At 36.7% G+C, this 17,780-nt stretch overlaps 1 protein-coding gene across 8 annotated transcripts in view; it reads right to left on the reverse strand.

Annotated features, from left to right (window-relative positions):
• CASK (calcium/calmodulin dependent serine protein kinase) overlaps window positions 1–17,780 on the reverse strand; it is a 414,851-nt gene that overhangs the window by 125,316 nt on the left and 271,755 nt on the right. For all 8 annotated transcript variants that reach the window (XM_061179474.1, XM_061179472.1, XM_061179470.1 and 5 more), the window contains exons 6-7: window positions 8,760–8,862; window positions 2,987–3,162 (exon numbers count right to left, since the gene is read on the reverse strand). In XM_061179474.1, coding sequence (XP_061035457.1) covers window positions 2,987–3,162; window positions 8,760–8,862 — 279 coding nt within the window. The remainder of the gene's footprint in view (window positions 1–2,986; window positions 3,163–8,759; window positions 8,863–17,780) is intronic.

Consider the following 17,780-nt stretch of genomic DNA (forward strand, 5'->3'; position numbering starts at 1 on the left):
AGTATTCTCCCATATTGACCTTAAAAGATCAAGTAAGCTAGTAAACAAGAATAAAAAGTTAAATTAAAATCATTTAAGATCAGTAGTAGTTTATAAACTATGACAATTTAAATGTACTACATTTAAAATATGTCATCAAAATTTTCCTGAAAATACTCATAGAGGTCAAGGATTTTAATATTTTTTTTGTTAAGGACCACCAGGGTGATAAAATATTTTTGAGATCTGCTTCAAAATAATCTAGTAGCATGTGGAATATAGATAAAACAAGGTTGGCTGTACGTTGATAAGTGTTAAAGCTGGGGGTTCATTATACTATTATCTCTACTATTTTGTTTGTTAGAAATTTTCAGTAATAAAAAATGTAAAAATAAATGCTGACACAATCACAGCACAGTATTTTTTTTAAAGGCCCAATAGGTTCATCACTGATGGTAGAGATGGATCTATACTTCAAACTAAGATGCTGAAAACCTGAGGCTTTTGTAAGGAAAGCCATGAATATAAGTGAGAGGTGAGGTTAGCCAAGTAATAGTAAATACGAATTAACCTCAAAGCTTCAAACCCCCAGGTACAGAAATTATGGTATAGTTGCCACCATCCATCTGACTATATTATACTATAATGCTAAGAATAGGAAATTTTCAAACAAATTTTTGGACATATGTGAACAGTCCAAGTTTTTTTTTTTAAACAAAGAAACAAAGATAACTATTCAATGCTTTAAAAATAGACAAACTCAAATACCAGAAGCTGTTGGAATGAAGCACATTGCCTTGGAAACCAGGAAGTTAGCAACTGAACAAACACAAAGGAAGAATTCTATTATTAGCGAATGCTTATAACTCAAAAAGGCAGGTGGGAGATTTTATTATATGGTACCTACGTCATAAGTCGCTGTGAGGATGAAAAGAGTTAATATAAGTAAAGTGCTTAGAATAGTTCCTGGAACATAGTAAGTGCTATGTATGAGTTAGCTATCATTATTGCTAGTATTATTATTATGCTGATGCATTACTGTGTTTATTTTCATATGCTAGTATCTGTGATTTCACTTGGCAAAATTCAACCAGAAAGCCATAACCGTGCATTCCTGATAGCCACTTACAATTTCAAGGGATTGGAGGGGGATGATTACTTACAAGCAGTTTCCTGAGACTTTTAGTTACCTTGAAAGGATTGATTTTATTCCCCAGTGGTCAACTGACTCTAAGAGAAGCAGAAAAACCTATACTTAAAACATCTTTCTCTGTTAACAGAGTTTTGGCATATATCTTAATCCAAATAAAATAAAAGACAAACCTGTATGCCTTTATAAGCCGATGGTACATAAAGCCCAAGGGAAAAAAAGTACAGACCATTCTCACCTTCTCACTTCCACAAGCTTCAGTTATGGCTTAAAGGATAAGGCTACAACTCTGAAACTACTTTACCTTTCATTTCTTTTTTTTTTCTTTTTCTTTATTTGTTTCAAGTCCCATATAAAATTCTAACATAACTGAGGAATTGAAAAAAAAAAAAACAACTTTAGGGGCCTCACAGTTTTGGAGTGTAGCGTTATATAAACCTGTGTGTTTCGTTTTATGTTGCCAGGCATGGCTGAAAATGAAACAGTGATTCTGTTGAATAGAAAGTACATGTGTTAATAATAACAGGAGGAAAAAGAACTGCCTCAAAATAAGCTGCCCTGATTTGATATCCAGACACATACTCCTCTGTGCTTCCCATACAGAGCATCCTACTCCGTCAGCCATACAAGGTAGTACAGGGCAATAAAGTATAAGAGCTCGGATAGTGAAACCAACCTTAAGCTTATTTCTAAGAATCCCCTAGGTCTTTTTGGTATAGCCACTCATGATGTCAGTAATGACTTCTTAAATTACTTAGTAATGAAAGTAATAATGTACTAATCAGGAGTCTGTGAATAGTACATGCAGTTTCCAATTCACAGTGGCCAAAGATGAATATAAATATTTAAATCACACCAAAATGGCTCTAAACTATATTATGAAATGCCGTTGTGATACTGGCATTTCAGTTTATCCTGGAAGGTAAACGGCAAATTTTTCAGCTGTGCTGGCTGACTACATAAAATGCAATAAAATAACATGTATGATAAAGCAAAATCAAATAAAGGCTAATAGACACTAAATCTAAAATTAAGATAAAGAATGACTAATTACCTGGATGAAATTTCCATTTTAACTTTACAAATCAAGCAAAAAGTAATAAAAATAAAGCCCTTTTCTCAAATTACACAAAGAAGAGCCAAAGAAGTTTATTTTCCAGCTTAGCCTGAATAAATGGGTTCGGTCACCAGACAGCTAATGGATACTATAAAATCTGGGCACAGGTTTGTCACAAACACCTTACCCAGGGTAAAATAAAAGGTCAAATTTGCTCACAATAAATTCCAAGGAGCAGTCCAAATTCTTTCCCTGAGCTAGAATTTTATTTGAAATAAGTAGGGCACTAACCAATTACTTTGACTTAGCTAAAGAGGCAGTTTTGCTAGAATGTACTTGTGGTAAAAAAATTTGATTTGTAGTGTGGCTTTATGACTCTGAGAGCCCAGGACTCTTACACTGTTGATTAGCACATGGAGGAAAAGGGGAACATCCATCTGATCTCTGGTTTTTACACTGTATCAAAGACGAGTGGGGACCCTGTCTTCTGGACTGAACACAGAGTTGGAATCCAAATACATGGGATAGACTTTAGGGGCAGCACAGAGGGAATGAGAAGGGAGGGGTGAGGCAATGGTTGTTTTAAAGCCAGTCATCTGGATGACAGTTCGGCCGATAGGGTCAAATTTACTTGAGGCCTTTGTTGCCTAACAAAGCTGGTGGATCAATGATGCAAGCATCTCTGACTGGGTGACTATGTGACAACCAGTAAGTAATCCAAAGACAGACAGCAACTTCAAAACACATTTTTCAGAATAATTTAATCTCAATGGAAAAATAAAACGTTCATAATATGTTACCTTATATTTTCCTTTAATAATGCCTTCAAACAATCTTTCCTTGGTTCCATAAAAAGGCAAACAACCGCTTAGCAGGATAAAAAGGATCACGCCACAACCCCAGACATCTACAGGTTTTCCATAAGGCTCTCTTTTGACAACTTCTGGGGCCATAAAATGAGGTGTTCCGACGCGTCCTACATTTAAAATGACAACATCAAGGAAAAATGTTTACATAAAATGGGCTTTTTGTTTCCCATTTGAAAACTGAAAATAATAGAACAATAACAGTGTGAATGACAAGGTTAACAATGCAAATATTCTCTTACCACCTCTCCCCTCCTCTATAAAATCAAGGAAAAAAGGCAGAAAGAAAAAAATTATTTATCTAATCACGTCTTGAAAATATTGAGCCCAGGAGAGGTACTTTGTCTTCTAACACTGTTACTTCCTATTGAATTCCATAGGCTACATGGTAAGTATTTACCTATTTGTTGCTTCATGAAGAAGTTGTTTAAATTTTCTAATTTTCACAAGTTTGAAAATTACTAAAAATATAGAGCAGAGGCAGGGGCAGGGAGAGGGGGGGCAAGTGAGAAAATATCTGTAGAGAAAAAGACTACTTTTGACTGCCAAATAGAAACTCTCAAATTAAACCTAATGCTGAGAACTTTTATTTGGAATATGAATCTGAAATCCTGTTCAGTTGATTTTAGGAATTAATTGCAGCAATTAACAATGGTTAGTAATATTTTGTTATAATAAGATTTTTTAGCTTCCTCCAAATGTTAACATTTGAACAGAATGAGAGCAAATATATGACATAAACCAAAGTAAAATCATGAAGCTCCTCCCATTCAATCTTCTTTGACTTCTATCTTTTTTGAAGCGCTTTTCTTTTTCTTTTTTTCCTATCAAAGTTAGGTTTCAGGAAGGAATCTGAAAGCAGTTGTTTGTACACTAGTAACCATCTTTAACTCAGCATCCCAAAAGAAGTCTTTTCTTCTACTGGAGAACGAAAGGCTTGTACCCTGTAGGGAAATTATTGTGGGAGGGTAACTGCCCACCAGACTTGGCAGCTCTTCTAGCTCTATGCAGGCCCCTCCTCTCCTCCCTTTCCCTTACAGCCCCACCCTCATCATCACGAGTCCAATATAATTTTTATTTTGAAGCTTGCACAAAACTTTATGTAGAGCTCAGAACTGTGATCGGAGTTTAAAAAAAGACCTCAGAGATCTTCTAATCCAGCTAGAGAGAATATATCATAAAAGTCTCGTTGGTGATTGTCAAACCTGGTTGGGATGAGAAGGATAAAGCAGCTCTTAGCTTGTGTCCTGGGAATATTCCTTTGCTGCAGATCATAATGGTTCCTCTCCTTCCCCCATAATAGAAGAGATTAAGTTCAGGGCTCAGGGAGTGAAAATATTTTTATTTAAAATGTATAGTAGATCAGTGAAAACTCTACTGGTTGGAAGGAAAGATTTTTATTTCCATATTGCCCCATTTGGTTCCCTCAAGTAACAAAAAGAAGTTGAAATGATGAGAACTAAGCCTTCTACTTCATTAATAGCCTGGATAGGGCAGTGCCCTTGGAGAATTTGCCTTGGTCTGATGGACAGGAGCTGGTAAAAGTAGGGAAAAGCAGGGTAAGAGATCAGAGTACTGGTACCAGGGCACCAGCCAGGTACCTGCCGACGGTTGGGATACTGCTTTGAAACTCAACTTGACTCCTACTATTTCCCTTACAAGACAGGACCAAGCATCTCAAAATGTAGGCCTCAATCTGGGACTAGTCAGAGCCACCACAGCCAGCCCCGGCCAGCCAGGGGAGGTTCTTTCCATTTATCCAGATTGAAGACTACCCTGGTTCTGGAGAATTAGGGTTCATCCTTGAGGAATATACATGTCTTTTGGTTCAAGAATTTGCTCATAGATGAAAGGGGAAAAGACCCTGGTAGAAAGAATACATAGGAATGATTCTTTTATTTCATGAAGATCGGTAGGTGTGAAAGGACTGGAGTTAACCTTTAACATACACCAACCTCCCCAATTTCCTGGTTTGTGATCACTTGACTTTTCCTTCTTTGTGGTCACTTGATTTTTATGACTTTGACCACAGAATTCTAAGAACGGGAAGCCAATTACCAAGCCAAATTAAATGTCACTGTATATGAGACACTTCCGATGTACATTTAAATATTTAAATGTTAGCTTTTTTGATAATATAATAAAAGCTTATTACCTAGAACCTCAGGGTGGGGAGAGTTGTTCTGAATAGGTACATATTCAATACTTTAGGACCTGGATCTTTATGCACCCAAACCTTTTTACTTTAATAATTTTGGATGGCTCTCTTTCTACAATTTCCTGACTTCTCTTACACAAGATGCTGCACGTAATTTAACTTCTTCTTGATGACTCAGAATTATCATTGTGGATACCAATGAAAGAACTCTGGTGTGGAACCAAAATCGCCCTTGGGAACTTCAGAGGTATGCAAGGGTTGATTTCTTCAGTACCAAAAGGCTGCTGTGCTTTCCAACTTTTGGTGTCTGCTCAATGTATTTCTTTCTGTCAGGTTTTCATTTCTTTTCTTTCACTATGCTTACCCTAGCCTTGTCTTCTCCTAATTTTTGCATAAAATCTGCTATAAACTGTAATCTCATTAGAAACAAGATTCTTTCATTTAGAAAAATTTCCTAAGTGCCTGCTAGGTCCCAGACACAATCTAGGACCACTGTGGGCATACAAGAGATAAGCCATGGTCCCCCCTTGCCCTCACAAACCTCAGTCTTTGATATAATTACAAATCCCTGCATCAAATGCTACATGGAGGTATGTAGCCCAGATAGCTATGGTAATATGGGACAGAAGGAATAGGGTTACCTCACTTGGGATGGTGAAGATCAGCCTGCTTTTAAGAGATGACTGTTAGCTAGCCTTCAAGAATACTTAGTTAACTAGATACATAAAATGACAAAAGGCGTTCTAACCAGAGGGAAGAGCAGGTGCAAGGTATGAAGGAACACGAATCCACAAAAAAGTTTCTGAAAAATGGAAGCATGTCAGCCTCAGAGTGTGTCTTTAGATGCTCACTTGAGAGAACCATGAACAGGTATTAAGGGCAGGAAATGTCTTGCTGCTATTATAATTATTTCCTAGGTTCCTAGATATATTCCGGATAAGTGAGTTTTCCAAACAGCTGAGTTTCAGATAGGGGAAGTGTAAATATACGTAAATGGTTTTTACTATATGGAACATATAAAGGAGAGAATTCCTTTCTATTTGGAGGACTGAGTGATCAAAGATTCTAATCTGACAGGAAAATAGCCTTTTGTTAAATATTAGCAAATGAGCTGATAAATAGTAAAATTTTCAAAAGTATTGATACCTTAAACAACATGAAAGCTTTTTATAAGAGAAATCATTTATCCCTTATCTACATATGTAGACTGTATTTTAAAAGACATTGCAATGCTTGAAGTAGGTATTTCAAGACTGCAAGGAAAGGTATGTTTAAGAAACGACAATATTTTGACCATCACAAAGTATTTTAATTCTAGAAGAATTGAGAAAAATAAATTTTGCATAACTGACACACTGTGGGTTAAAAATCAGCTTTAAAAATATACAGTTTAGGGGAAAGATTCATGGACTTTAGGAAAACAGATTAACATGTAAAAAATGTCTGGGTAAATCGAATGAATCCATTTTTCCCCTTCAGTTGAGATGCACAGTAAAATATGAAGCCCATACCATTTTTAATACTAACAGGATGAAGATCCAGATCAAGAGAAACAAAGACACTATAAATGGCCAGTATATAGCATATAAAAGGCATTCGTTTTATTTCATATCATCCCATCAACCTTCGGGATGTAATCGTCAGAAATTATGTGTTATTTAATTGTGTAGTCTTAACATGGGGGTGATTTGTACAAATACCGGATTTGAGAGAGTTAGTTTAACAGTAACGTTTGTTTAAAAACAACAATTTAGGATTTGTAGTTGATTGCAAGATTAATATGAGCCAGCAGTGTTATAGGGTTGTCCAAAAAGCTCATGCAATTTGGGAAGCCTGACAGAAATGTAAGATCCACGGCAAAAGAAGTGATAACCTCAAGCTTCTGTGTGCTTGGGAGTACCTGTAGTTGTGCTCAGTCTTGGCTCTGTACTTGGCGCACAGTCAGGAGACTGAACCAGTTTATGTGAGGAATGGCTAAATTAACCTAGGCAAGTTAACTTGGATAGGACTTAGGGGGACATGATAGCTGTTTTCAAGCATCTGAATGACTATCATATGGAAGGGTTAAAATTGTTTACTGTGGCTCCAAAAGTCAGAATTAGGACCACTGGGTGGAAGTTACAGGAAGACAGACTTCCGTTCAATGCAAGGATGAACGTTTCAATACTTAGGAGCTTTCCAAAGATGGAATGAACTGTCCTGGGACATGGTGAATTCTTTGCCACGTGAGGAATTAAACTAGAGCTCAGCCCTTTGCTGGGAATTTTATGAGAGAATTCAATCATTAGTTACAAGACTGGAGAAGTTAAGGCCCCTTCGAATTCTGAGATTCGATGATTCTGTGATTAAACTGTTCTTTGTTACCTGACCCTATGGTCAGTCTTCTAATCACAGATGAAAAATTTCAAAACTTTTCATTAGTTTTGAATTCACTAGTTCATTAGAATTAGAAGGAAAAAAAATCAGTTTTCAAAACTATACTCAACTTGCAGTTTCTCCTATTCTTGGAAATGATTAGCTAGAAGAAAATGCAAAACTAGAAGAAAATCTAAACACAATTTAATTTTAGAGGGCAATGTGGTAAAATAATGATTTAAAGAATACAACTATGACTCATGGCTCATTTTTCAGAAGATGGTCTATGTTAATACTGCTTCGATGTTTTAGTAATAGTGAATTAAATGAAATATCCTGTGTAAAAGATTATTATTTTGATATTTATCATTTGTTAGGTATTTGAATTTAATACTGTTGATATTTTTCTTCCTTGTGAAGGCTGGCAGTACTTCGAGATGGAAAATAGAAAGCAATGACTAGAAGATTGGTAGTCTGCAGAAGGGAGAACTAAGTAATTTGCAAAACTAAAGAACAAAACTAAAAACAGGGCAGCATTCTGCGCTGGAATCTACTGAAAGGAATAAATAAAACCAAATACTTGAATCTGTAATTAGCATCCACCTCTGTACACTGGTGAAGAAAGTTTCTGTTTGAACTTTTCTTCTTTTTTTTTCTGGCATGGGAATTTTCTAATTATGTTTGTTTTGGCTAATAATAAAATCAGTCTGTACTCACATCTGCTTGCTCTTCCCAAATACACAGATTGATGGCTTGAGTGGGACTCTTTCACAAATGGAAAGAGGAAAACAGTGTGAAATTAAGAATTAGCCATAGATGTAACCTGAAAGTAGTTAATCCACATATTTTAGATTTGACTTCGTTCGGCCAGTTCAACTTTAAAAGTCACTTTGCCTCAAATATCATCTTCTTCCAATACTGTTTTAATCTTTGTATGTTGGGTCTCTTCCCTGTTAAGTGTTGGGGATACAAAGAGTAAAAAGACAGAGTCTATTATCTTAAGGGACTAAAATTCTAATTATGACTACAGAATTATTAAATTCAAAACTACATTATGGCACTTTTGTGGGTGGGTTAGGGTGAGGTGGAATGCGGTATAAAACACTGAGGATGGACTAATATTTAGTTTGAAAGTTTTACACCAGCCTGAAAGTGACGAGGTTTTGAAGGAAATTTAAAAAATAGTGTTCTTACCTCCAGCTACAAGTCCAGACTCCCCTAATTGAATAGCTACCCCAAAGCCCCCAAGTTTAACAGGTGCCGAGTTTTCCTTTGAGGCAAGGAGAACACAGTGGGGCTGAAAAGAAAAACAAACAAACAAACCAAAGATAAGGATTAACTGAAGATGAACAATTCAATTTACACAAAACCGAATAACATGACCATATTGTAACACTTTAAAAACTCCTGGAATTTCTTTGGATGCTTGAATTATTTCTCTATTCTCACTTCTGGCTGATTTCTCCAAAGACTTACCTGTTTTATCCAATATTTTTCAGGAATTATTTGTTTCCAAGACTAGGGTATGGTGCTAGGAATTACTTAGGAAGCATGGATGTTCAAGACAGACATGTTTTCTGCCTTTTCATGCAATATTTTCTTCCTTTGAGTGACACTCTACATTTGTTTAAGGAAAAATATATTTTATACCTGTGTTTCTTGTAACCTCTGACTTGACCTACAGAGCCACTGTATCTTGGCCCTTAGGGGATGTTGATGGCCCTTCCTTTGTCCACTCTCCCACCATCCTATGTCTTTTCTTTATTCATTCCACCCCCAAGTAAGAAGAGTCAGATTTAATGCCTTTAACTGAGCCTGGCTCCTGGGGAATTCAATGCTCTTCCTGGGGTCTTTTCTCTGGACCTGCCCTTCCTCTCTGTGGAAATGGGAGGTGAGAAAGGAGAAGGGGGAAAGGAGAATACTTGGCTGGCCTCTAGTCCAGGGTAAAGACAAACTCCCCGAGGAGTAGCTGCTTGACCAGGGCTAAGAATCATATGCTTTGTGGTCACAATGAGAGTTTCTTTGTAGGAGTTTGTCCTCTGCATCAGCCTCTTTCTGGGACCTTGCTGGGGCTGGTGTCAGGAAAGCATTTAATTGTAGGGAACTTTGGTCTCTGCTCAAATACTATGCTCTCCAACATGACTAACATTACATATGCTATGACCTGTTCTTAAAATGCCAGTTAGTGAAAAAGGCAAGCCTCTTCAGGCTTGGAAGATAAAAGTATTTTTTATTCTGTCCTATACTTGCTCATACATAAAATGACACAGTTTTAGTTCAGGTTTAGCCTACATGAGAGTGGGCATGAAGAGACCTGTGCAATAAAACTCTTGAGCTGGTACACCCGGAGAGATGTGTGATGATGGATACGCAAAAGTGGGAGGGATCCTTACTCTGCCCAATGAAAGCATCAGGGTTCCACTTTGGAAGTTACTTTTTGTCCAAGGCTGTTTAAAGACCTTTACGATACAGTCTAGCACAAAGAAAGATGAGCCCTTGAACATAAATGTATGTATGAGTGTGTATGAGTTAGAGAAAGAGAGGAGAGAAAAAGCAAGTGTACATGAATGGTGAGCAAACTGCAGGAAGACACAAAGTAGCCAGAAGGGTCTATGGAAGAACAAGCAAACCTCTATAGAAACCAACTGATAAAGAGTGCTCTCCCGCAATGAGAACTTTCAGCTGGTTCAAATAGAGATCAATGACAACAGACCTGAAGAAAACAGCAATAGCCCTAGCATGATTCTAGTGTGGGGCACAGCAAATGAACCAGCCTAGAAAAGGATGGCCATGATGCAGAAGAAGAAAATACAAACTAGACCCAGACAGGGTCTCCTGGCCAGTGTCTTCATCACCTTCTTAGGAAGGAGTAGTAGAAGCTTAAATCAGAATCCCAGAGTACACACTTTATATAGTTTGTTGACTATATTTATGCTTAAGTTAATGTTACACTGAGATCTATGTATCCATCAGAGCGTGGATTCAGTCACTCTCAACAAACCCTTAAGTGAGATAAATCATAAAATTGGAACTTAAGATAGAGAATAAACAAAGAAACCAACATACGTAAATGAATACAAGACTAGGTAGTGTTAAGTGCTATGAGGTAAAATTAGGCTGGTAGGGAAGTAGGTGTCATAGGTTTGAAGACTAGGGAGCTGCTATTTAGTAAGGGAAGGGGTGTCAGAGAAGGCCTCTCTAATAGGGTAATATGTGAACACAGACCAGAATGAAGTCGCAGAGCAAGCCACATGGAAGCAAGATCTTGGTGTGGAGGATAATAAGTACAAAGGCCCAGAGGCACGAAGGGGGTTGGTATGTTTGGAGAAGAGTAAAGAAGCCAGTGTGTTGGGAAAGGAATGAACAAAGGGAAGAGTGGTGGGAAACGCGATTCAGATGATCAAAGACCCTATGGTCTAGGGTTTTGAAGTCAAGGCCAGAACTCTGGGTTTTAGGCTGAGCAAGATGGAAAACCACTGGAAAGTTTTGAGCAGGAGAGCATTAAGATGAGTTTTAGGTTTTGAAAGGATCACTTGAGCTGCTGCGTGGAGAAGAGATTGCAAGGGCACAAGAGTGGAAGAAAGGAGACCAGGTAGGAGGCTTCTGCGGTTGTCTACAATGATTTATAGATTTTTAATATTTTTGATGTGTTTTAATCAATCGCAGTCATTATTCATTTTGATGCTCGAATTGTCCGTTTTTGGCCAGTGAGAGCCCCTACTTAAGTCAGCTTTTACGTCCTTTTGTAAGACTCTAGGAGTCTGATAACTTCCTTGCTTTCAGGCACAAGGTGTTCAAGGCTTGTCTTGTTCATTTCTTGCCCCAGAATTGGAACTGGCCATTTCTCCAAACAGCCCCATTTCTGTTTAGTGGGTAAAGGTATTTAAATCCACAATATGGATATTAGGTATAGTATTGCTATTAGGTTATCGCTGCTTCGACTCTTCAAGTGGACATAGCTAAAAATTACATATTTTTTAGAAGGAAAAAAAATAAATCACCAATTCATACTGATGCTTCTTCCTACTCAATTATAGTTTTTAATTTTACTTCTTCGATTTTGTCAGATAATGTTGGTACCTAATGACATTAACATAATCATTCATTTGCTTTTTCCTTTAATGTATGTGTATAAAAGTTTCAAAATAACAACATTTCCATTACCAGTAACAACAAAACCACTGTATGCTGTTTAGGATTTCTTCGTGATTCTTTTTGTCAGAGATGTATCAAAATACTGTTTTACTATTCAACAAAGTAAGAATTCATGAGTCTATGCTGATATAAATAAATAAGTAAATGAATGGGGAGAAGGAAAAGCTTTCCTTTAAGTAGAGAATCAATTCATAAATGTAGAAGAAATTCTGGCATTAGAAAATCACTATTTGGCAGTTATCATTGTAATAACTGAGTCAGATAAGAACCAGCAAAGGGTTCTAAACTAGTGGGTGAAAGCTTGAAGAGTGACAGGATGTTTGTATAATCTCAGAGTAGCTCCCCACAGGATACTTACTAACTACAAAAGGTAAAATGTTAACATATGGGGAATCTGAGCGAAAGGTGTCTGGAATTCCTTGTACTTTTCTTGTACAATAACTTTTCTGTAAATCTAAAATTATGTAAAATGAAAACAAAACAAAACAACCCACCCTATTTTAAAGTCACTTAAAAGAATTCTCCTTGTGGTTATACTTTCAATTTGTTACATAGTGAGGCCAATTTGTTTTAATTAGATTTTGACTTAATTTGGTGTTTTAATTATACAAAACATGTACACAAAGTTCCAAAGGCAAAACCATAAACAAATACCTTTCAGAGAGGCCTAGCTTTTGTCCCCTCTCCTCGTGCCCAATTTCTCTCACCTCATTGGCATTAGTTTCTGGTTTATCCTTCCATTGTTTGGTTTTGTTTTGAAAATGAGACAATACATACAAATACTCAAAATTTTCACATAACAACACGTGCATTAGATGACTCCATAGCATTACCTAGACATCTTCAGGGAGGTTTGTTTTTTTGTTTTGTTTTTTTAAAGAGAGACATTTGCGCGCTGACGGGAAAGATCCTGTAGAAAGGAAAAAACAACCCCAGAAGAGAAAGGGGATGGGATATAATATGCAAGTGGGAAGGGTGTTGGCCCTAGTGACAGCAAAGAAGGCAGGATACAGGGGCACCTGTAGATGCAGGCAGATGTGGATGTAAGAAGATGAGGAAGTTCTCTTCTGAGCACTTCTATTTTCCATTTACTTGAAATAAAAAGTGATCAGCAGGTGGGAGTGAGGAAGGAGAGGGGGTCGTTGGCAGAAGAGTGAAGGTGTGAAACGGGTTTTCAAAGAACATGAAAATGAACTAAGACAGTGGTTGGCAAACTTTAGTATCATAATCACACAGATCTGCTGGCCTACATCCCCAGAGTTTCTGACTCATAAGGTCTGGGATGAGCTTAAGGATGTGCATCTCTAACAAGGTTCTGAGTGATGTTGATGCTACTGGTCTAGGAGCCATGCTCTGAGAACCACCAGACTAAGGAAATATAGCAGGACTGTTGGCAGCACAGGGGCCCACTCGAGGTTTGTGGTCATGAGTTTGAAGCGAGACCAATCAGCACTATTCTGTGTTTGTACCCAGCAGTCCTCATTTTAGCTGGTGAGGTTCAGGCCTGGAGCGGGTGGTGAGCTGAATTTAACAAGGGTTGGGATCTAGATAAAGAGAGGCCGGTAATATCATAAATGGATGGCACCACACAAGCATATTTGTTTATTTCTTCTTTTCTACTTCTATCTTTTGTATAAATAAAAAGCTAAGATATCAACAGAGTTCGAGGAAGGGGAAGGGTGAGTAGAAGAGGATGTATGGGAATAAGCTGAGAACACCAAAACAAAAAGCAGAAAGTTCAGAATGAACAGGAAAAAGCTCATATAAAGGAAGAACTAAGAAAAGCTTACATTCAAATCTGGTCACAGTAGGGTCATCAGGGAACTGAAGATTAAAACAGAATCAGTGTTTTGAAAAGGGATGGCTTAGGTGTGGAAAAATAGCTAGCATGATAACAATTTTATATTAGATTTTATGAAATAGAACATATAATAGATAAACACTATTTAGTCATTTAAATAAATCCGGCCAGGATCCCGAAAAGATATTTGCACACCCATGTTTATTGCAGCATTATTCACAATAGTCAAGAGGTGGAAGCAACCCAAATGTCCACTGACAGATGAATGGATAAAGAAAATATGGTATATACATACAATGGAATATTATGTAGCTTGAAAAAGCAGGAAATCCTGTCACACGGTACAACATGGGTGAACCTCAAGGATATTATGCTAAACGAAATAAGCCCGTCATAAAAGGACAAATACTGTACGATCTGACTCAAATGAATTACCTAGAGTAGTCAAAAATCATAGAAAGTAGAAAGGTAGTTGCCAAGGGTAGGGGAAGAGGGAGAGGGGGCTAATGTTTAGTGAACACAGAGTTTCAGTTTGGCAAGATGAAAAATTTCTATATATAAACACAACAATAAGTATATTTAACACTACTGAACAATATAAATATACTTTATAAAGTATAAATATAACAATATAAGTATACTTGCACAATATAAATATATTTAACACTACTGAACTGTACATTTTAAAATAGTTAAGATAGTTAATTTAATGTTATGTGTTTTTTTAACAACACACACACACACACACACACACACACACACACACACACAAATTCCTCCTAGACCAATACAGTAATCATCTTCCTTCTCAGAAGTTCTAGAGTGAAGTAAGAGCTACAAAATATTTTTATTCTGGTAATTTAAAAATATTCTGTCCCATGTGTCATATTTATAACAAAGTAAAAGCTCTGGAGAATATGATGTTTAGAAGAGTGTATGTACCCAGAAATAATTAGAATGTTAGATAAAGCCCAATGAGTTAAATATTATTTAGTGTAAAGTAAACAAAGCTACAGGGTAACAATTATGGGGAGGATAATAACTAACTTTTCTTCATTTCAGATGACAACAAAAAAGAAGAAATAACATTAAACTGCAGGGCCAACAGTTACATAGGTGGACAGATAGTGGTTAAATATTGGACTAGGACCAAAAAAAACCCCTGCAGAATTACTTCATTATTTTCTTTAAAATATAGGAGATATTTTAATTTACTTGGGAGAGTTCATCATGGTGCTAAAAAGGAGAGAATACTATCACAAATTTCAGCTAATCCTAAAATTATAAGATTGTTTTAGAAAATAAATCCAAGGTCTTAAGGGAATACATGAAAATATACTAAAATAACACAGAGATCAAATAAACCTTTTAAAAATTAAATAATAAAATAATTCATTACTCATGTTACTATAATGCAACACATGTGTCGGCTTAAAAAAAAATGCACAGCGTGAGAGTTGCGAGTTAAGTTTTATTTGGGGCAAAATGAAGACTGCAGCCTGGGAGACAGCATCCCAGATAGCTCTGAGAAACTGCTCCAAAGAGACAGGGGGGAAGGTCAGTGATTTTGGTGAAGGGGGAATACGTGCAATCAAGCACATATTTTTTACAGAAGGTTTCTGCTAGTCTCGTGCAGGTTACTGCTGGTCACGAGGAGCAGACGTCACCATGAAGGATTTTAGTGCTTCTCTACATATGAGGAGAGGCAAGAATTGGGCTCATAAAATCAGCTCCTGAAAATATCTAACTATCTGAAGACCTGTTCTGCCAGTTTTTCCCAGAGCACAGAGGGCCTCATTTCTGCTCTCCACCTGAACTCCTTTCAGGGCGTGTTCAAAGTCAGCAGCTGCAGCAGCACATGATTTAATCCTTGTAGGGGTAGATGGCAAGTGCCAATGGAAAATACCAATTTTTTGTTGACACAGGAATGCCATTTTATGTGACTGTTAGTTTCTAAAATGAATCCAGAAAGAAAGAGAAATTAAATGCTTGTGCTTTAAAAGTACATATAGCATATTATGTATCATTAGTTAGGAAAAACAAAAAAATGCATATTTCTGCTTAGAATTTATAAACTTTATGCGGGGGGAGGAGGGAAAACTTTTCACAATTGTCAAAGTGGAAGGTATTCATAGAAAAGATATAAATATTTTCTTAAAGTTAAGTGTTGATTAAGCTTAAAGATAAAGTTGTTGCATAGTGGTAGGGTTTTTTAAAATATTTTCACAAGGAGTCTAAGGGTTGTCATATTGGAAAAAGAAAGAAAAGAGAAAAAACACACCTACCACCACATGCAAATATAAAAAATAAAAAGACAACCCCAACCAATTGCACCACAACCGGATGGAGGAACCCAGCTGACACACCAAGACGAGTCTCTGTGTCTAGGGAATCTTGGGGTTCAGCTCCTTTTACTTCAAGAGAGCCTGAACTGTGAGTATGCCTTGATTTCAACTGCATAAATGATCTGTTTTTTAAGTTACATTCTGATTATCTGAGTAATATAAATGAAACCTGCTTCATGGTGACTAGCAACACTTTGCTTCTAGAAACCTGAGTAAACTGAATGATACCTCTGCCGTGACTTGACTTAAAATGAGGCTGTCTTCTTAGTTACTTGAAGTACTTTAGGACATGAGATATTTACGCTCATACTATCAATACTGTCACATTGTTTATACTGTATTTTGTATACTGCCACAAAGACTTGCAGATCTACTTGAATCAATTAAAAGTTATTTTCATATGCAACAAATTTTATTTCCAGTGTATTATAAGTGATCTGTAACTTATTAACTTTATTAAGTTATGCTGACTCCCTATTTTCAATAATAGTATTTTCTTTATTACATGATTTCTATTTTATGGTAATTTACCAGACCTATTAAATTTTAAGTTTCGTGTTTCAGAAGTTAATATGGTGAATATTAGAGAAAAGAAAAAGCAAAATACACTTTAGTGAATTCACCTAAAATTAAAAAATGTTTTAGCCACAGTTAAATTGAAAACAAAAGCTAATGTACTACTAATAATATTCTTTCCAAAGTAACATGCTTTCAATTTTCACTTTGTATGCAGAAATTAGTGCAATTTTTAAAGCATGGCCTGAATGATTCAGTGATTATCAAGTCAAACTACAAATGTAAACAGCTGCTACCACTGCCAACTAGGTATGTATTTTAACATAGCAATGTGATGTTTTCACAAACATACCCAAACTGCATTTAAAAAGCTTTTGCTCATTGGAGGCCACAGTGGAATCTGTCGGGTCCTGCCCTCTAATACAGAAGCTCCTGTAGGAGCCAGCTGAAAAATTACAGGCAAGGGGAGGGTGGTGCTGGTGGGTACAATGCAGCACTAATACAGGGTTGCGGAACTTCAGGATTTGTCAAGTAACAACATTAAAAACCATTAACCATCTACTATCAGAAAACCACTGTGACCACTTCACACCAGTCACAACTAATGTCCCCTGGGAAACTGGTCCCTATGTGAATGCAGCGGTTTGTTTCTTATCTTCACTGGCCATTCGTAACAAATCAAGTAAGTAGTTTTTAAAACATCAGTAAATGGCCCTAGGAACAGCAAGTGATTGACACATTGTAAAGGAGGCAGAAATCAGCCATTAAGTTCCAAACAGAATCTAATCTGTTAATTTGTTAATAAATGACTGAACACTAGCCATTCAATACAGGGTTCTAAATGACAGCTACTACTACTGTTTAAACAAATACATTGTTCTCTTTGAGCTTGAAAATAAAGCAAAACCAGAAAGGTTTACTGGTGATCTTGTACAACTATTATTTATTTATTTTATTTGCAGATTAGAGCTGAGGCAAATGGTTTCAGGCTACGTGCTTTGCGCTAATGGCTTTCTAGAAACATCTTGATTATGACAATCAGGCCTAGAAATAAGTTTGAAAAGATATGCTCTGGGGGATATGCTGAACATTCTGATGAATGATTTGTGATTCTGTAAACTCTGGACTGACTTACTTACTATAATGGACATAGCAAATAAAAAGGTTAGTACCTCATCCAGAGAGGTAAAGCTAGATGACAATCTTTTCTTAAAATCGCTAATGTGGATAATGCTAAAGGAATCATGTCAAAATGCCGCTGACAGAACTCATCATTAATAAAGAAAATGCTGATCATATGTGATTAGGAGGAGTGAGGTTTGGTGAAAAGGATCATGGGCTCTAAAAGCTAGACAGATCTGAGTCTCAACTTGGGTACAGACATTTAAGAGCTGTGTG

This window comes from Eubalaena glacialis, chromosome X, assembly GCF_028564815.1.
Source record: "Eubalaena glacialis isolate mEubGla1 chromosome X, mEubGla1.1.hap2.+ XY, whole genome shotgun sequence".
NCBI classification, from domain to species: domain Eukaryota; kingdom Metazoa; phylum Chordata; class Mammalia; order Artiodactyla; family Balaenidae; genus Eubalaena; species Eubalaena glacialis.